At 52.4% G+C, this 21,227-nt stretch overlaps 1 protein-coding gene across 10 annotated transcripts in view; it reads right to left on the bottom strand.

The window, feature by feature from the left end:
- Nucleotides 1–7,796: 7,796 nt before the first annotated feature.
- Nucleotides 7,797–21,227, bottom strand: part of WNK2 (WNK lysine deficient protein kinase 2) — a 121,236-nt gene continuing 107,805 nt past the window's right edge. For 8 of the 10 annotated variants that reach the window (XM_075432993.1, XM_075432997.1, XM_075432998.1 and 5 more), the window contains one exon: nt 15,432–16,796. In XM_075432993.1, the coding sequence (XP_075289108.1) occupies nt 16,482–16,796 (315 nt within the window). In that variant the 3' untranslated portion in view covers nt 15,432–16,481. Of the gene's footprint in view, nt 8,994–15,431; nt 16,797–21,227 lie in introns of those variants that run through there. The other 2 variants (XM_075433000.1, XM_075433003.1) reach the window with 2 other exon arrangements.

The following is a 21,227-nucleotide window of genomic DNA, read 5'->3' as shown; positions in this document are numbered from 1 at the left end:
CAGACACCGAGGGAACGCAGAGACGCAGATAACTTTAGGAGGAAAAGGTTTTCACTTTGCTTCAATTTCTCCTTAAATTCCCTCGTCCCCAGCCACGCAGGACAATCGCCAAGGGCAGAGCAGCAGCGGATCGGTGAACAGGACACCGAGCAATCCAGGACACCGCATCTTCTAAACCCTTCCCTGACAAAGGCAAACGCCAGCGCGCCCGCTCCCATCTCACGCAGAAACCAGGGGGTTCCTCTCGTCGCTCTCGGGGCTCGCAAACGGGCCCTGCGCTTATGTGAAGTGTTTAATAAAAAATGAGCTCGCCTGTCGTTGTGCAACCGACCTTCTCAGGGCCCAGGAGAACATTTTGTCTGCTGGCCGCTGCTGGTACCACTCCGTGTTGATTGCTCTCCATCCCTCCCGCGCGCCCGGGGCGAGTGAAGGGCTTTGCAGGAATCCCCCTCCCCCCAATCATTTTGCCACCACTTTTCACAGCATCACAGAATGGTCGGGGTTGGCAGGGGCCTCTGTGGGTCACCCAGCCCAACCCCCTGCCCAAGCAGGGTCACCCACAGCAGGCTGCACAGCACCACGGCCAGGCAGGGCTGGAATATCTCCAGAGAAGGAGACTCCACAGCCTCCCTGGGCAGCCTGGGCCAGGGCTCCGTCACCCTCAGAGGGAAGAAGTTCTTCCTCAGGTTCAGCTGGAGCTTCCTCTGCTTCAGTTTGTGCCCGTTGCCCCTTGTCCTGTCGCTGGGCACCACTGGAAAGAGTCTGGCCCCGTCCTCCTGACCCCCACCCTGCAGATATTTAGAGGCATTTCTAAGGTCACTTTTTTCCCTTTAAACAACAAAGTGTGAGCTCAGAAACTAAACGTTTTGATTGGGTTTCTGCCACGACGAAAGCAGCGATAAGGAATGCGGCTCGGCCGAAACACGCTGGCTCCCAGCTTTACTTCAGCAGCTCAAAAGAGATTTTGCCAGAGATCTTTTCAATTTTTTGAGGACGTTTCTGGGCAATTAAATGATCAGTGAACTTTGCCCGGCCTTAAGATACAAAACTCCTCGAGGGAGACGAAGCAGAGTCCGGTTTGATATTTAGGAGGCCGGCAGAAATCGAGTCTATCTGACGCCGAGCATCAGAAAAACGAGGCCCGGGGAATAGACTGCTGCTTTCAGTTTACTTAATTAGTTTATACACTGAAACTATGAATAAAAGGGCTGTGCAGTCGCTTTGGCTTTAGTAGTAACCCTGCAACCATGACAACAGCAAAGCATTACTGAATCACCATGACAAAGAAGGGGAGAGGAGGGCTGCTGCCACGGAAAAGCTCGCTTGGGCCCATCAGAAATTCAGGGGACATGGAAAAACACATCCCGCTGCTGCTGCTTTGCTTTAACGCTCCGCTTCCAGCGCTCCGCGAAAAGAAATAGTTTGGAATGGGTTTGGGGCAGCTTACAAGCATCCACATCGCTTCGTTAATCATTGGCAACAGCGATATCTTGCAAAGCCAAGATGTAACGCAGTTATTTATTAAAAAATAAAAAGAACTGAATATTTACGGGCCCACCTCCCCCAGACCGCGCGTGCCGCTGCCCCGGGCCCGGCCGGGCGCTCGGGGATGCTGGTTTCGGCAGCACCCATCTCGCCAGCGCGCGTGCCAAGGATTCGTCCTAAATCTGATTAAAAAGGACAACGGAAAAATGACACGTTTGCTCCCGACCCTTCCCCCTCGCTTCATGCCCTCCTACGAACCAGGCTCTGAAACGAGCCTGCAAGCACGGGGATTAAACTGCTGCACAGCGTGCTGGTGCGTACCCCTCGTCCCGCTCCGGCCGACCGCCTTCTCCTGTACCCCACCCAGCAGCCCCCCGGCTCTCGGAGACCCTGCTCCGGCCCCAGAGATGCTCCTTCTGTCCCAAAGCCGGAGCAGAGATGCTTCTTCATCTGGAGAACATCATCTCGGCTGGCTTCGGCCGAACGCCGGCATCACCGGGTCCCTCCCTCCCTGCCCGCCGTTCCTGCCGACACGCGTTTGTTAGCTTAGACCGAACTCATCCGACGCTTCGCAAAGCACAAAGTTTACCCAGAAAGGGTAAATAACCGCACAGGGCTGCCTGAAAGACGCGTCATCAGTTCCTCTGCCTAGCAGAAACGGCACCGTGAGCGCGGGCGAGGCAGGCGGGCTGAAGGAGGTAACGAAAAACCATCTCGGAGCTGATGAAAAAAGCGACGGAGAGGAAAACCTACCCCAAGACAGGGGGTGGGACAGGCAGCCTCGGAGCCCCTTCCAGTTTAGCTGGAGCTGCACAAGGAAACCTGTTCTCCTCCCCCTCTGCTCTGCCCTGGTGAGGCCCCATCTGCAGTACTGTGTCCAGTTCTGGGCTCCCCAGTTCAAGAAAGATGAGGAGCTACTGGAGAGAGTCCAGCGGAGGGCTACAAGGATGGTGACGGGACTGGAGCATCTCTCCTACGAGGAGAGGCTGAGGGAGCTGGGCTTGTTCAGCCTGGAGAAGAGAAGGCTGAGAGGGGACCTTAGAAATGCCAATAAATATCTGCAGGGTGGGGGTCAGGAGGATGGGGCCAGACTCTTTCCAGTGGTGCCCAGCGACAGGACAAGGGGCAATGGGCACAAACTGAAGCAGAGGAAGCTCCAGCTAAAGATGAGGAAGAACTTCTTCCCTCTGAGGGTGACGGAGCCCTGGCCCAGGCTGCCCAGGGAGGCTGTGGAGTCTCCTTCTCTGGAGATGTTCAAGCCCCGCCTGGCCGCGGTGCTGTGCAGCCTGCTGTGGGTGACCCTGCTTGGGCAGGGGGTTGGGCTGGGGGACCCACAGAGGTCCCTGCCAACCCCGAACGTTCTGTGACTCTGTGATTCTGTGTTGACAGCGTCAGTTCCATCGGAAATAGAGTACTGGGGTTTTGCTTTTCCAGCAACTACATTTTCTCATCGAGAAGCCACCCAGGCAGGTAATTTTTGAACAATTTTACTTGTTTGCTTTTATAATAACAGACGTTAGAAAACAGCAAAGACTAATGGGAGGAAAAAGCACAAACGAAAGTCTCTGCATGTTTAACTCTACCAGATGTGTGTCCCTTCACTTCTCTTTGGTCGGTAAACAGAAATATTTTCCCTTCCGCGTTGCTAATTGCCATCTTTCCCTCATATCACCTCTCAGCAATGAATATTCATCAGAAAAAAAAAATACGGAAATACGTTCCTGGAATCCTACCACAAGAGCAGACACAACGCTGTCAGTAATTTTTAGGTTGTTCGTTACTTCACCCCGGCAAGAGCAAAACCACCGGGATCGTCTCAACAAGGCGGACGCGTCGGGAGAAGCGCGTCTTCCTCCCAGCCGCCTGCCACCTTCTCCCGTCCCCGCTCCCCCCAGCGTTCCCAGCCAGCATTGGACACGAAAATCAAGGTTCATTCTGCCACCAAAAGGCAGGCGCAGCAATGCCGAGCTCCAGCGACTCCGGTTTATGGGGTTGTTTCAAACCGACACACACTGCAAAAGGACAACAAAACCAGGCCACCTTCTGAAGTAAGCCCCTCAACAAGGGCTGCGGAGTCCTGCCAAGTCTCCGCGCACGCTTCCCTTCCAACGCGCTCGCCCCATCGCCCGCTGCCAGCAGCCAACTGGCGGACCCAACCGCCTCGGCCGGCCGAGCGCTCGCCGGCAATTAGCAAACGTTGGAGAATGATCTTCCTATTGCTTGACATTTTGAACTGACTCCCAACTTCCATGACTGTGTTAACAGCCGCTGGAATCCTCGTTCAACATCTAACAGCCTCAAATATCCTCATGTGCCCCCAGCATCCAACCGGTGTTGCACTGAATTTATCCCTTTTTTCTTTTTCCCCCTAAGAAATTTTACTGCTCTGAGCACTAAAGCACCAAGGAACTGAGGACAGACAATAAACCGTTTAAATACACTCTTAAGCCTCGCAGAAACTGTACAAATCCAGAGGGGATTTGAAACCTTTTAAATTCCCCCTCCCGCCCCAAATCAGTAGTTACTGAAAGACTTTGCTGCTTTAGAAGCCCCTGTAGCAGGAAACCTCAGCTACGCTCTTAAACATTTGCAATTATTTACTTTCATTGCCACAAAAGTAAATTTTGGCAAATTTAATATTGTCAAACTAAAATTTTCTTTCTGAAAAATGCACAGCTGTTCTAATATATCAAGCATTCTTACTTATTGCTTTAATAATTATTAGAACTCCCCTGTTTCGGGGGAAAAAAACCAGCACAGTTCTTCCACAAACTGTAACGCTGTTTGTAACAGTCCTTGCCCAGCAGAGCCCGAGGCACACCCACTTTGCTCTACAAGTTCCCCCATCCTTCCCCTTCAACAGCTGCTGAAGCCCCCAGCGCGCCCGTTGCAGCTTCTCCAGCTCGTAAAGCCCCGCTTTTCCTAAGCACCCACCCGAGCTTCGCCCCTTGGCACGTGGCTTTGGGTTGTGCCGGCGGAGCGGGCACGTAGGGCTTCCCAGGACAAAAGCAGCCCAAGAGCACGGGAAGAAGTTTAAGGAACTTCAGCCCGTTACCTAAACGCTCGTTATGGGTCCATGAAAAGCGCACAAGACATGAAGGGTAACTTTGCTGCTCCGGCTGACCGCACGCTTCTGCTCAGGGGTGACCCACCCGCGTGATGGGGATGCCCATGGCTAAAGCCGTGCTGCTGGCCTGGGATCCACAGCCTTACACACCGCAGCGCGACTTAGGACCTATCGTTGGGTCAGAACTGGGATCACACACAGGCTTAAACATCTCCCCTTGCTTTGCCCCGTGCTGCGTTGGTACCAGCGTTACGCTCAGCGCATCCAACTGGAGACAAGCTACAGCCCAAGTCGCTTTATCCCCGAAACCCTGCAGCCGAGGAGCATTTTGGTACTTACTCCGTGTTTTATGAGTAGATCTCAGAAGCGCCCGACAGATCAGCCCCGTCACTCTTCCGGATTCCTTTGTCGGAGCAGAGAAGTTGTCACCCAAACGTACCTGCTCGGTTAGTTTTGGGGGTGCCTTGGATCTTCAGCCACTGAGCCCCCAAAGCCGGGCTCTCAGGGGGGATTTAGGAGCCCCTGAAGCTGGGCTCTTGGGGGGGATTTAGGAGCCCCCAAAGCTGGGCTCTCGGGGGGGATTTAGGAGCCATCACTTTGTCTCAGCTAAGAGCGAGGAAAGCATCGCACTCAGTGTAGCTATAGCTAAGCTTGTACAGCAGCAGGGCTGCCTGTTAGCACGCTTACAAAGGCTTTACTAACTAGCTACTCTAGCTGTTGTAGAAGCCTGAGGGGTAGTTGATAACTCAGACTGGTTTTCTGTGAGGATTACACACTGAGGATTAACAGATCACGGAAAATCTTGAAGCCGAGGCCTGACTCCAAGGACATCCCCGAGGACAGTTTGAATTTGTAAGGATACTCCGTACTGACAACCCAGAAAACCTTTACCAAAAGTTATCCCAAGACTTCAGCTGCTTTACATCCCCACCTTGGGATGGAGGAAACTGGGAGACCAGCCTCTAGGTGTTGGTCCACAAGTTAGCTAAAGACAAGTTGTTTTTTATCTTCATCTTGTACAACTCTCTCTAAACCTCGTAACGATGCTGTCCATCACTGGATTGCAAGAAACTGAATTTTTTCCTCAAACACTTGGCTTTACATTCCAAGCAATTCCAGAATAACCAGCCGACACCAAGGAGTCCCGTTCTTACGGGCACGCTCATGCTCCAAACCAAGCGTGCTGGACTGCTTTCATAACCCCTAGCACCGAACTGGAAGGGTGGTTTGGGTTTTTTTCCCCGAAGAGGTGTTTCTACGAGAGGTGGTAAGGCTCGTGTGACCTGCAGCGACTCACGGGTAGCATGGGAGAGTATTTTTTTGGGGAACGATTAGTCAGAGGCTTCCCAAGAGGTAGTGGCGCTGGCAGAGGACCCTCCCGGGCTTCCCATGAACTTGAGCCGAGCGGCAAAGGCAATGGCAGCGCTCAGAGGATGGGCTCCAAGGCGGTGGTTGAGGTGATGCTGTCCAGGAACACCGTGGTAGCTTCAGCGCAGAGCTAGCCCCTCGAGGATGGCAAATATACCCGAGGTGTTCAGAGGAGACGGTGAGACTGCCGGCGGCTCCGAGCAGACAAACGGAGCTGGAGACATCACCAATGCCTTGAAATATTCATGGGCGCAACGAAGAGAGCTGCTGTAGGTGCCCCTTGCTCGGCCCTGCTCTTCCAGCCAGCCGGTGGCACGGGACACGCACAGCTGCCCCATCTCATCGCCTCGGCAAAGAAATCCACGCGCATCTCAGAACAAGGAGGCTGGAAGCAATTCCCTCCCAGCAGCCCAGGGTCAAACCCATGGGGCTCCATCACAGGCAGTGCTGGGCTGCTGCTGGCTGGCAGGCGGACAGGGCTGCCCACCCACGGCCCCCGTCCCCACCGCGCCGCCCCAGCCCTGCCGAGCTGAGTGTGGACGTGAACCGGGACACGCACGTCCACCCTCCCTGTGAGAACGTGGCAGCACCTTGATGGCAGCAGGGACTAAGCATGGCCTTTTGGAGCTCAGGTCTTTGTAATTCTCCTTTTCACCCTTATGCGCGATGTTAAACCTGGTAACGGTCGTACTCACCTGCTCGGGCTTTTGATTACGGCCAGCAGAAAACATTTCTGATTAAAATCCAAACCATAATGCTAGCTTGGCATGACATCGAGAGGAGGACATTTGTTACTGCTCTGCAAGGAAGAGAGAAACTGGAGACAGCAGGCCGGGAGGCAAAGCACCAAAGCCCAGCTCTTCCTCTGCAGAGGATGCCGGTCAGCGGTTCCTACCAGAGGAGCTCAAGGGCCTGGAGCACCTCTTTGGGCTTTTATTTCAAACCGCACTGCCAGCAGTAAGCATCCTCCCGAGAGGGAGCAGCCTTGTGCAGGAGAGATGATCTAAAGCTAGATGGGCTTGGCCGAGCGGCGAACCACCACCATCCAGGGTTTGCTACAGTTTTCACTCCTGGTCTTTCATCCTCGTGCTAATCCTTAATCTGCATATTAATAGATTATTTTCAAACTACTTTTCTGGAGATTGGCTTCCTGCAGCCGTGAGGAGCCCGAGGGGCTGCAGGAGGAGCGAAGAGGGTCAGGCGTCAGAAAAGCAGGCGAGGGCTGCCCACGCTGAAGCCAACCCAGACCCCAGGAGACCCGGCATGGGATTTCCCTGGAGAAAGCAGCCTGTTCAAGTTCTAGGGAATAAAAATCTGAGGTGAGGGTACAGTGTTGTGTTTCCACCGTCACGGGAACAGCGACCCGTCCCTGGAGGAGCAGGTCAGGGATGCGACAGCCTTGCCCCCAGCGTGCCGCCGGGCGAGGGAGCTGTGCTGGCAGCCAAGGGAAAGACAACAGCAACCACAACGGAAAACGAGAGATGCAGCGCTCGGTCAGACCCCACATCTCCCACCCGTTGGGACGGGGAACAGGCCCAGTCCCTCCTACAAGCAGGAGAGCCCAAGGCAAGCAACAACTTCGTGACAGCCTTTACCACTTACCCAGCACCTACTGTCATACGGGAGATCAGTGCCGTTTCCTTGGACGGGGCAGGACAGGAGACACCCCAGAGAAGCACAGAGTTAGCACATATATATATGTATATTTCATATGTTTTGTCCCTGAGGCTTCAAAACTCTGACTTTACAAAGTGTGTGAATGGTTCTTTGCTTCAGGGCTCTCGAGCTTCAGCAACATATCTCAACCCACCTGCGCTTTCATCGCCCTCGCTGACGGGCAGGAGAAGCCGAGGTGGAAAGGAAATAGGGGACGACAGCATCAAAATAAGATTTATTATTTAAGAACCGAGATTTGGAAGAGACAGACATGGCGGATTACAACGTAACGATACGCCAGGCTCCAGCTGCGAGGAAGGATGGTACCGAGAGGCTTCGGGGCAAACAGAAACTCCTGTTTCTCTGGTATCAGAACCGAGCGAGAAGGTCAGGACAGCGTGGTCTGGACCTGTCTAGGAGGGAAGGCGCCGAGGACCCCGGGCACAGCAGCAGAGGGTCGGAAGAGTTCGGGGCTCAAACGTAACGGCAAGAGCAGCACTCGTTCCCGTTCCTTAGGAACGGTGCTAAAAGCCATCTTTCTAACAGAAAAAAAAAAGTTGAGCTGTCCTTCATAATAAATAAGATTATTGCTGCAAACTATATTGTACATCACCTCAACCTAGGAGACAGCTGAAACCCATCGTCAGTGAATCAAGAAAAAGAAATCTCCCACTACATAATTTTAGCTTGTCAAAGGCACTTTAAAGTCTCTTAAAAATTGCTCCAATTACCAACTCATCTGCAGAAGGATTTTAGCCTTACATTTAAAACCAGAAGTGACTCGAGGACTGTATTGAACTCTGGCAAGAGAACGCAGCCGGTCTACAGGAAAAAGCAAGAGGTAAAAAGGGAAGTGACAAGTACAAACCGTCTCTGGTGAAGCCTCTGTAGGTTTCTGTACTTGATTTAAGCGGATTTAAACGAGAGTACTATCTTTACAAAAGAACGTCGAGAATGTAAATGGAATTGGAACTTATCTTCCTTGTACTAGAATCTGAATACTCGTGCCTAGCTTATCTTTTGGAAAATTGCTTAAATTACAATTAACTATGTGAAACAAAAAGCATTTGAAGGAGTGCCGCCGCCTCCTCCCTCTCCTCCAGCCGCTGCTCACGGGAACCTGGCTCACAACAGAAGGGAACAGTTTGGACCAAAATCCTTTTCCCCCAAAATAATTCTCCTTTATTTTTTTTTTTTTTGCATAACATTTTTGTATTTCCAACTATAAATAAAAAAAAAAGATTAGAAAGAAGTTACAAAATTGCGTCGAACGGAGCAGAACGGCACAGAATTTCTCACACATGATAAATCACTTCCGATCTTCCTCTTCCTCCTCCTTAGCCGCGGCGGGGACTCGTGCTTGGCACCGTAGCTGAGGGGGCCACGTGTCGGTCACTGATGATCTCATTTTCAGAATCTAAAAAAGAAAAAAAATAAAATATCCACATATGGATTTCAGATATAGGCAAACCCAAAAACCCAAGAGGGCCACACGAGGTCATGGACCTGGAATGCGCAGAAGATGCTTCTGCCAAAGCGTGCCAGCTGCTGCGCGCGTTTTGGGCACCGCAGGGGAACAGAAATCGAAATCCTCCGTTAAGACATCGCCCGTGCCGTGCGGAAAGCTTAGAAGCAGAATGACATTTACGCCGGCGGCAGAACCCAAGCACCCTGCGGAGCCACCCCGACCGGAGCCCCGGCTCCCGCGGGAGCAGAGCTACTCTCCGAGGAGGCAGAAATGGAGAAAGCCAGCGAAGACGCCCCATCTTCGCCGCGGTTTGTGGGACTGTTGCCGAGTCGGGAAGGGAGAGGGACGCGGCGTGGCATGCCAGGCGCGGGAGGTTGTGGAAGGGATGGCCGGCTGCGGCAGCACGACGCGGGCACCGGCTCTCCTGCACCTTGGCAGCACGCCCATGCTCACCTCACCATCCGACGGAAACGGAGCCAAGCCTAGGACCCTCCGCCTGCCCAGGAAGCAGAGATGCCGTACTCCATGCCAGCAGCACGCGAGGCAGGGATGGGACCCATCAGCCTCCACCACCCTTCGCAGGGTGAGATGGCCGGCTGGACCCCGGAGGGCACAGAGATGCCGCGGGCTTGAAATGCCAGCACCAGACCACCGCACACAGCACCAGGCTGAAGCAGCAGCAACACGAGGTGCCACCACGCGTCCCCCGCTCCCCACGGGACGCGTCCCGCCGGCACGCGTCGGCTGCGCTGGCGGCACGCTCGCGGGGACATGCAAAGCCCTGCGCTCTATGCACAGAAACATGCACGCAGTTATCGGGTCTGCAAGCGTGCCGGGTTTTATATGGCACGCAGCTTGCTAGATGCTGTCCAAGAAAATGCAGCGAGTCTTTTAGAATAGCAGAGAGGGCAAGGGACGTTGGGGGAAAGCGCAAACAGGCGTCGTCTGCGCTTGGCATAGCTCCTGCTGCTCTCCACGCGTTAGGCTTTGCTTTTATTAAATGCGGTCCCAATTTTCTCCCTCCTGCATTCCGTGCTCTGCCCGCTCGTCGGAAGAATCGCTTTTCAAGGATGTAAAAGTCACGTCTCGATCGTAATTCCTCCCCGAGCTTCTGATCGCCATCAGTTCTGCAGACCCACCTGAATCCGCCACCGCTCTCGACATCTGCTGGCTATTGACAACCAGCATTTGGCAGCGACGTTCAGCCAGGAAAACAAAACAAGACAAAATGAATGATCTCCAGGTAACGGGGAAAGCCTTAAGGCAGCAGTGAGCCCGACCCCCAGTTACAGCCACAAGGCCAAAACCAGAGCACGCGCTCCGGGTGCCTGGCTCTTCGTACCAACCCTCGCAGACGCGTGGCCCACGTCCCAAGGACAACCTCCTGACCTCTTAGTCTGAAGTCCACCTGAACTTCCAGCCAAGGACTGAGAGGGTAACAGCACCGCAGAGCTCGGTGAACGCGGTTGTACTCAAAGTTTTCGCGGTGCTGGGGAGAGCGATGGGAGACAGGCAGTGATCGCACATCCTGGAGCTGCTGACCAACAGCGAGAACAGTATTAGATATAGCCGCTCTAGCCTGATGAACAAAACCCAAACGCTGAGGAAGTTTTGTGCCTTGTTTGCAGAGTAATTAAAAAACCAACACACAGCAAAATACTTTTTTTGGGTATTTTATGTCAGACCTAAAGAACGCCCGCGTTTGAGAAGGACTGGCAGTTGGTTATTTCTTCTCAAACTTCCCAGGTTTTGACAATGTGTCCAAGCCCTGAGTACCTCAGAAAAGCTACGACAGACACAGAAAGCCCCTGGCAGAGTGGCTGAAGAGGCTCTCGCCCTGCCCGTGCCGTCGCTTGCAGCTCCTCGAGAGCAGCGGTGCCGTGGCTGCGCTCAGCGGTGCCTCGGTAACGAAGGGCAAAGGATGGGGGCCTGCTCCTTTCCCAGGGGAAAAACATAAAAAACCCCAGCTCCTCCTTCTGCCTCGTGAATGTGCGACTACACCACCACGCTAAATACACGCCATGACACTACATCAAAAGAAATCCGAGCTTCCCTTGCTCACCAGACTTCGACAAACCACGAACTTCTCACAAGAGCTTCACTGTTGTAACAGATGCTCTATCAAAGTAGTAGGTCAGCACCTATGCGCAGCGTCTCCACGCTTACCAAGCAAAATCTAAAGCTTCCTGAGGCTTTGCATGTGAGGCTGAAAGCTTGAATGACACAGCCTCCAAACTTCTCCCGTCTAAGTTATTTCAAGGGAGAAGTTTCCTAGTCCAGTATACATCCGACATACACAACAGCAATCATGATAGTACACTACAACTATTGTTCTGGGAGAGAAAAAAAAAAAAAGCAGAAAGGACCACATAATTTACAACAGTTGCTGCCTCCCGGTACAAGCTTGACTTTCAGATGAATGAGTTACGAGTAATCTATTTACTGACACAGCCAACGCCAGCAGCACAGCAGACCCAAATCCCTCCCAGCAACAAATCCTTTCATAATGCAGAATTTGTAATCTGACAGCTCCTAAAATCCCTTTCACTACGTTGCGCTTCTGGACCTTATCTGCACTCATAAAAGAACCAGCGTGTTCCAGGCTGGAACATCCCCTTCCGGCTGCATCTGCAGCGCCGGCCCGGAACAGCAAGTATCGCCCCGTTCAGACGTCCCAAGACGATTCCCACCGGATCAATGGTTCATCTCGGGAGTATACAGACAGGAAAATAATCGTATTTACCAGGTTCCTTCCGAAGAAACGCCACAAGGATCAGCACACCAGACAGCCTGCCCAAACACCCAGCTGAAGCTCAGCCTTGCCCAAGGACCAGCCAGCCACCGCCCAGCACCCCAAATCAAAGCAGTGCTCCTGGAGGATTCAGTCAATGATAAGTAACCACGGCAAGGAATTCCACGCCGGTTTATCAGTTCAGTCCCACAGCAAGGTGTTCATCCACCTGTTGCAGCGAAGAGCGCGTGGACTCCCTCCTCACACACTCTGTGGAGAGACCTTGCCCACATTCAGCAACCAGGCGCCTCTCCAGCACTGCTGTCCTTCTCCACAAGCATCACCAGCAACCCGGGACTGAGAAGGGCAGGCGAGGAACCAGAGAGCGCCAGGGAACCTTACTAAGGCATTAAACCCAGTCACGAATGATCTCGCTTGCGACTCCTGTCTCCAAGCCAACACTTCAACAGCATCTGTTGAACACTCAGGCGGGGGCTAGTTGGCAGCAAGGCAGAAAACTAGGTAGGGTTCTCCTGTATTAGCAGACATCGGAGACATCAGTCTTCATCAAAAAGACTTGAACCCTTTGCTTAATTGGGGGGGGAGAAGGGAAAGCAACGCTGACATCAAATCATTTCAGAAGGGAGAATTCTGATTCCAACTCTCCAACACCAGCTTCCAAAGAAGGTAGGAGGATGGATGTTCTTCCCGTTCAGACCTGCACTAACTGAACAACACCAGCACGGACCCACCAAGTGCTAAGTCCACGGGGCTTGTCTGGAAAAACTCTGAATCTTCTCAGAATGGAAAATAGCGCACGGGGACTACAAACAAAAAAAATCCTTGAAGGGAAAGAGCAACCATTGACAAAGCCAAGTTACGCTAACGACCGATTCAAAAGCATTAGGGATTTCCTTCCACAACTACCAAACGGCAAAACCTGCAACGTGATTAAGAAGCTCATTTCAGAAACGCTGCCGCTTCTCATGAGAATGCTCTTTTCCCAAACATGAATATCTCCAAAGGAGCAAGGAGACTGTCACGTGTGGCCTGGTCAATCCCTCATCTCGTCTTTGACACCGGCCAATGTCAAGTCTTTCAGAGAACAGTAAAGAAGTTATGCAGGAGAGCCAAAAAAGGAGCTCTTTGGAGATAGGTGTAAAGTCATAGTTAAGTAATATTTCCTCTTGAAAGTTGTGGGATGAAGCCCAAAGTTAAACACGCAAGGGACAATTTTACATCATTCTTTTGCATGAAATCCATGTCAGGGAGGTTGACTCACGATGTGCAGAGGAGGCTTAAACCACTCGAACGTTTCTCCCCACCACCTCCTGCTACCTGCCTTGCCTCCCCACGGCAGAGAAGCCGCGCCGGCGGCCCCCCTCCCCGCCCACCCCCACGCCAAGCAAGCCGGGGATGCCGTGGCAAAACAGGATGCGATGACACGCTTAGATACTCCATCCTGACATACGGCAACCGGAAACCCAAGCCAACGGTGGATGGGCAAACCCAATTTGGCATTTCCAAATCACTGGGTGCGTGACTTGGCAGTTTAAAAAATTCTTTCAATATTCGTATTAAGTTTCTATAACTTCTAAGAGATTGAAAATTGAGGGATCTGCCACCTCCCTATCGAAACCTCATGTTTAAAGCTGAGGATCTGCACTGACTTCACCCGTGTCCTGGTAGAGCAGTGCTGGGAATGTCGGGAGATGGCAGAGCTACCAGGCACGGCTGCAGCCGACGAGGTGAGGAACTCCACCCCGCGGGTTTGACCCCCGTTTGCGGCATGCCAAAGCAATGTTCAGAGTCAGGAATAAAATCAGTCCAGCTGTGGGATCTGCGGGGGAATGTCTTTCTGGGTACAGACCCCCCACCTCCGACGGTGCAGCGCGGACCCCTCGGGCCCCTCTCGCTCCTTTGCTCACCTTCTGCTCAAGAAGTTGTCCTGGTTACTTCCTCTCACGTCGCTTGCTTAATTGCTGCTGAGGCTCAAAGCACCCTTTAACACAACTGGCACGATGGAGGGTAACCAAACACAGCTTGAAGGTAATAGTCAGACGAATGGCAGCCGGGATGGCTATCAGAAAATTAAAATCATGAATATTGAAATGCAAATGGCAACCTCAGAGCCATTACGTGGCCCCAGCACCAGCTGAAGTCGCAACAGTTAGGGAGTTGCCCGCTAAAAATCTGCGTTTCAGCCTGGCGTGCAGCGCGGCTGCCGGCTCGGGGAGCAGGGCTCCCGGCGAGCTGCCGCACGGGCCGCGGGCACGCCAACGCGCGCAGCACGTACAGCCGAGCCGCGTGGGTCGGGCACGCGGGAAGGTGGAACCAGGAGCATCAAACCTCCTCCTGCGTGCCCTTTCCTAAGCTCTCCCGCAGCCTGCGCCCACGACAGCGACTGCCACGAGGGTGCTCGCGGCGGGGCTGCCCTGCGTCTCTTCGCTTCCTCGCATTGAAATGGCGCCGGGATCAAGCTAAAAGGGCTTCCCCAGGACTTCGCAGCATCGGAGAGACACAGCTCAAGGGCCTCCTCCGCCGCCCATCAAACTCTCGCATCCTCACGTGCACCACCAGCGACGCCGAAGACACCATCTGCTTGATGGCACCCGTTCAACGGTCCCGTCGGCTCGGCCCCGTAGCAGCGTAACACCGCGAGCACGGCAGCGGGCAGGGCTTTCGGGCAACGTGACCGGTGGGGCGGCACTCGGCGACTTCCGGAGCACCGCTTCCCTCCGACGGCTGCGAGCGGCGGGACGCAGCGGTCACGGGCAGAACCCGAGAGACGCCGGAGGCATCACAGCTGCTCCTTCGACCCAAACCGAGGGGCAGGAGTCTGGAAAACAAGCGCAGGGTTACCCGGGACAGCTGGCAACGGACACAGTTCTACATTTTAGAAAAACACTGGGTTTTCCACACAGTTTTCAAGCACAAAATGTTTATTTTTCTTCTTTTTCATCTATACAATTTCTCGGGGTTTTTAGTGCCGCTGACTTTGTCAGTGTACAGGGGATGGGCTATACAACAGGCAGTAGCGACATAAACGGTCAGATTCAGTGCAAGCCGAAGGAACATGGGAGTGAGAACATCTTTTCCATGTTTGCTCATGAAGCATACAGACGTGAATCTAGAAAACCCAAACAAATCAAAGGTACATGTTACAGAGAACAGAAATCTCTTACTGCAGTCGGTATTTCGCCTGAGCAGAAGACTCTGCGTAATCGTCTATAAAATCCAATTCCAACTGAATTGATGGAATAATATATCCAAAGGGTACAAACCAAATAATTTAGACAGAATGCTCAGAGCAGAACAGAATGACACAATTCACAGCTTGGCAGCGCGGGACCCCCCTGCCCGGCAGCGGACCCTACGAAACGCCATCGCCGGGATGCTCCCCCTTTGCGCTTCGCGGCGACGGAAGACTTACCGTCAGCGCATCGGGTTCGGCGGGGATCTTGTGCCTGTAGAGCGAGAGGTGCAGGCGGAGACTCTGCGCGCGGCAACACGGGCAAAAAGCGTCTTTCCAACAGCAGAGAGGTGTCCACGCCACCCAGGGCGCGACTGTCGTTAAAACTTCAAGCCAAAACGCAACCAGACCCCAAACTTTCAGACAAAAAAGGTGGTGAGACTGCAAAAACTGAAGCAGCAGATACGGAAAAGGACAGCTTCACATTTTTATTCCGTTTGAGCGCGCGCACCGCCGGCACATCAGCGGCAAAACAGCGTTCGTCGCCTCGGGGGGCGAGCCGAAGGCGGAAGACACGCGCGTGCGGTACTTACACGGTTCTTACAGCGACCTCGAGGCGCATTCTTCTACAATCAAGATTTCAGTTAGATTTTTTTTTCCACTTAAATTACAAATCCATGCATGTTTTGTAACTCAATTATAAAAGCCCAGTAGGGGAAAGAAGATGTAATCCAGATTGCTGTTGATCTAGAAGAAAACTGTTTGCCTGCCTGCCAGAGAAATAAGTTGCTGTCTGCAACAACTTTACCGAAGACTGAGGAAGAGAATGGATTGCACTACCCGAAGCCGTTACCTGTCCTTACATACAACTTGTGTGGATCACTCTGTAAACGCTCCCATTTTAAAATGTGCATTTCACTGCTCCTTGTACAAACACAGACACTTTTTGGATCGGCATCTCAAACAAACCTCACCTCACAATTATTATTTTTTTGAAAAGCTTCAGAAACAAAAACTCAACCCTTGAATTGAAATAAAAGCATTTACAGCGGAATGGAACCGATGAAGAACGTCAGCTGGAAACCTTGAATACCTTTGCAAACAAGAAGAACTCCAGCTCCCAAGCGGACTGCAGATAAAACGCACCTTTCCAATAATTCTACATCTCTTCCCAGCTGGAACGGAGAAGCGGGAATTCAAGGCACTGTGCTCCTGCGGGGGCTCATACAATTTTCTAGCCATCGATTCGAGTGCATTGACTTTCAGGATCCTAAGTGTGAAACACCAGAACACAACAGAAGGAAGTGTCTGCGGCAACGGAACGCAAGCAGGCATTGCCGGAACGAACAAGCCGTCCTCCGTGGAACCGCTTCACAGTGATCGCTGGGTGCGGCGTATGGCTGCGCGCGCTGGCGGGCCCGACCCGGACCCCCGCCTCGCCCGACACGTATGGCAGCGACAGAGCAAACACTCCACGTGGCGACGCCGGAATCGTCGCGGCGAGGTGACCGCGCTACGTCATCCGCAGGCGCGGGCCCGGCGGGGCGGCCGCGGGTTGCTGCAGCGGCACCGGGTACGTCTGCACGTAGGCTTTGCCGAGGGGCGAGAACCGGGCCACGCTCCGGCCGCCGCCGATGCCGCCGGGCCACCGCACGCCGTACGCGGGGAAGACTCGTCCGTACTGACCGAGAGGCATCACGCACGGCGTCACCGCGCCAGCCAGCGCGGGCCCCGGCAGCGGCACCGGCAGCCCTCCCGGTGCCAACGCCACGGGGCAAGACGCTGGAACAACGCACTTACTCCCCAATCCCGTTCTTACCGAATTAACCTACGAAAAGAAAAAAAAAACAATAGAAAAAGCGTCGCTATGAAGCTTCTCTTTCCTCGCCTGCCCATCCCCGCCCCGCATCTGGGCAGCCGCCCACCGCGGAACTCAGGGGGTGGGTTTTTTCCTTTTTTTTTTTTTTTTTTTTTAAGACAAAATTAATTGGAAATTAATAGCAAAGGTTGACAGGAAAGCTGTCTGGATATAATCTTACTGTGGAAGGAGGCATCACTGAACAGGCAAGAACTGAACGCCAGGCAAAAAGCCACAAAAAGCCTCCAATGTCCAAAGCGACCCACGTAGCTTTTATGCTCCGTCTTGTGCATCAAAGTAAATAAATTAAACTAAGTGCAGAATTAAGCCAAATTATTTAAAAAAACCCGCCCAAAGTCTTGCAAAAAAATCCCACCCCAAATCAAATCTTGCAAAAAAACCCCACCCCAAATCTGGCAACTGCCCCCAAATCTGGCAAAAAAAAACCCCCAACCAAATCTTACAGCAATCCCCAGACCAGGTTTTAAAAATTCTAGCCTGTCATTCTGTAAGCAGTTGTTTGTGCTGGGTCATTTGGCCTCACTGAATTAAGGGGAGCGAAGAACAGCAAGGGATTTTCCACGGCGGCCAAACACCCAGCCCCGGCGGTGGCCGGGACCAGGCGGGGACACAGCGGGAGCCGCTCCTGCCTCCGTGGCGGCTGGAACCCCTCCCAGCTCTTTTTCTGAAATTCTATCAACATCCACTTCAATTATTCAGTTTTTGCGCGCGAGGGACAGGGAAAGCTCTCCTGAAATACCGGAACGGCGGAGCGTCCCAAATAGATGCTCCATCATGCGCAACGCCGCGGAAAGCATCGCCGTCCAGAACGCTGCCCACTTTCTCTGCGGATGGGGTTTGCGGCGTTGCATTACGTTTTTAATTTCACAGAATTTACAACTCCTTGCCGTGGCTCCCACCAAGCCCGCATCTACGCACGGCACAGCAAAAAAGGGGTGGAATCTCCTGTTAATTTGAAATTTCACATTAAATCGATAACATTCATAGGAAGGTGAAAAAGTAAATATAGAAGACTCTGTGGAATGCTTACTCTATGCTTCCAATTTTAGCATCTCTTCTCAATTAAAAAGAAAAAGGGCAATGTCACTCTGGGACAAAGCAGGAACTTTGGGGCATGAACCTGCGCTCCAAAGCAAATTTTAGAAAAATACAGAAATACCCGATATCCTTCGTTACTTCACTGTCTCCAGTTCTAACCTGAAACGAATCTGACTGTGAGCGTCGAACCAAGAGAAAGAGTTGCTTCGGTGTAATGAATTTGACATCATTAATGTACAAAAATCTACCAAAATTAACAGCAGAAACCATAGAACGATAAAGAGAGGAACCGAGGACACGTTTCTAAGACCCGAAGACTTCGACCCACGTTTTAACATCCTCAAAACGATGTTTTCCACCAGCCAGACAACTGTGAGTGCATGACAACAGACACCTGTAAAGGTACCAAACCGTGTCATTTCTTACCCCAGCGACAGGTTATAGGGTAGCACTGACGATGTACGGTGACGTTTTAGCGAATGTCCCCGTTTAAAAATCATAACGTGAAAAAGCTTATTTTCGGTTCTTTGAAAATGCCAAGAACTCTAACTCTACCCGATTTGTGCTTCCTGACTTTTTCATTCTCAGCTGAGTTACTCAGTAAAGCAGAAGCTGGATTTAAGGCTACGGATGTGCAGCCGGGGATGAAACAACCTCGTGCTCCAAACCCAACCATTACGCATACTTACGACAAAACCTGCTAATGTCGTGACAAATGCACGTGAATGGCTTCAGGCTGCTTCCTCTACCTCCATCGCATGCTTCAAGGGAGCAATACACACCCTGCCAGAGGCACCGAGACATCCAGCTCTCGCGTCTTCCCCTCGATAGAAGTCTCTTGGTCAAAGCCATTTTTTAACCATCATCTCTTAACCAGCCATGACGACTCAACACCGACGGAGGCCAAACCAACCCATTCACCCTGCACGTAGATACCGACTGAAACATCAAAATCAACGTGCACCAGAACGGTCCTCAGAACAGCACAAGGAGCTCTGGGTTTCCCAGCTCTAGGAGAGCCGGGAGACAACAAGTCGCTTGGTTCATAAAATTCCCTGGGAAGCAGACGGACACTGGCGCAGCGATGGACAAGCTGTGTACCCACGCCGGGGTCGGTGTCACGGCTTCAAACGGAACTAGCTCGGCATTTCAGTCAATCAGGCGGGCACTGCAGGGGAAGGGCACGGAAGGAAGCCCCCGAGATGCAGGGCACAGCCGAGTGCCTCACCCGCAGGAAGGGTATTTCACCCCGAGCACGAGCCCTGCGCTTGCCGGGGGAGCTGGAGCTCACAAGCGAAGCTGTGATCCCCTAAGTTCTCCCATCACTCATGAGCCGGCCAATTCCAGGCCAAAAGGACACGTTTGTTATCTGCAGCTCCCTGCTTGCCCAGGTGACCTCTCCTCTCCGCTGATACCTCGTCATTTTTGCAGGCTGGTTCAAAAGGTGCCAGTTCTGGCTCAAGCTGCGGATTCCAAAACGTGCATCAACCACAGCACCCCACATCCTAGGGGTGACAAAGCTTCAGCTTCCATCCCATCTCCCGGGCTGTGGTGTTCTACCCACGGCCTGAAGATCTGGGTGCGACTTGTCTCTTTTCTACTGAAGTTGCCTTGGGAATTGAAAACAAGGGGTACAACAGCAGACTCCTGTACCCAGCTCCGCGTGTCGAGATCACCAAAAAACAAAAGCTCTCCACAGCCTTAGCCTGCAGTCAGACAGGACAAGCGTTTGGAGTTTATTTAAAATCCTCCTGCAGGAACGTAATGCAGAAGTGGTCTTTTCCCTCCCTAATTCAAGTTTAGACGATACAACACTGAGGAATGAGAGTATTTGACTCAGCCAACTACAGATGGCAGCGCTTCGTTTTTAACATTACGACATTAATTTACTGCTGCTTGTCCTGCTGCCTGCCCAGAGCCGAGTCAAGCCAGCTGACCTGGCCTTGAGGGGGCTGACAAAGCAGACACAGTCTCAAACTTAATGAATTTAACAAACGCACAGCAAAATTTACCTCTGTCATCACCATGTCAAAAAGTCTGCCTGCTAGAGATATTTAAGAGGGGTTTGGTTTTGGTTTTTTGGACAGGAGACTGGGTTGACATCCTAAAATGCATCCTGTATTACATGGGAAGGAGATGAAATTCCTCCCCCTCCTCTTTCCCGCTGCATCCCAATCAGCCTCCTCTACAGAAGCAACACATTTACCGAACGAAGCCCTACGGCGGCATCTCTGCCCGCTGCCGTCGCCCTCCGCTCACCCTCACGCCGTCTCCTCTCCTGCGTCGCCAAACTCCCCCCGCGCCAACCAACCTCCGCCCCGAGGGCGGGTGCCAGCCGCCGCCGGGTCCTGCTCCCCCAGGCGCCTGCCGCGGGCCGCCAGCCTCTCCCGCGCCGCCGTTCGCTCCGGCTCCCCCAGACAATCGCACGCCCTCGTTTAGGAAACAAGAGTAATTACAATAATTCTGCTGTGGAAGCTGACTGTAACCATCACAACTCGTTCTAAAAACGCGAGACCTAGATTCTTTTTCTTCCAGCTGCCTTTTGATGGCTGCTTTATTAAGGTTACCGTTTTACTTCTGTGCGGTCCAACTACCACAGAAACAAACCCGCTCGACTCACAGGACCGGGTCAGAGCTGGCTGCCAACACAAGCAGGGCAGGGATGCCAAGACATCTTTTTTATCACCCTCTTCCAGTTTGCTGGAAACCTGAATTTATTAGTTGCTACTGGAGATCTGCGTTTGTTCTCTTCCAGGTTCCTGGAAAGCTGTTCTGACATCCAGCCCAAGAAGGCAGTGCTGAATAGCTTCAAACACAGACTCATCCTCTCTTTTATTATTCTTGCAATTCAACGGAGATGGAAGATGCGGTAAAAGGCGTTAATGGTCCTTCCACTCCATTTTGGCATCCGTGGCTATCTCCAGACAGCCTGCTGCCCAGGCAGCCAGCTCATTAAAATCAAGATGTACTAAATGCAAGCAGATGTGCAGCTATTACTGATGGTGTCTAAGCCCCAGAACACGTCACCGACTGACACAGGCCTGCATGCTCCACTAGAACCACCTTATTATGGACTTGGAACATGTTTACAGCTTTTTTGGATACTACTTTTTTCTTTAAAACCCATGGAGCTATGCAACAGTATGAAGAATAGAAAACATATTTTTGGTAAGCCCTTTTATTCCCAGGCATCTTCAGATAATATCTTTAGCTACCCAGTATTCAGTGCTCTTTACACACACAAGGCAGCTCGAGTTCCTAGGCGTATTCCTTGACTGGTGGTAACCACAATTACCTGTAAAAAAGGATTATTTCATCAGGTCTTCAACATGGATGCACACA

Source organism: Opisthocomus hoazin, chromosome 11 (assembly GCF_030867145.1).
Source record: "Opisthocomus hoazin isolate bOpiHoa1 chromosome 11, bOpiHoa1.hap1, whole genome shotgun sequence".
NCBI classification, from domain to species: Eukaryota; Metazoa; Chordata; class Aves; order Opisthocomiformes; family Opisthocomidae; genus Opisthocomus; species Opisthocomus hoazin.
Note: the sequence above shows the minus strand (reverse complement) of the source record. Positions and strands in the feature narration are given on the sequence as shown.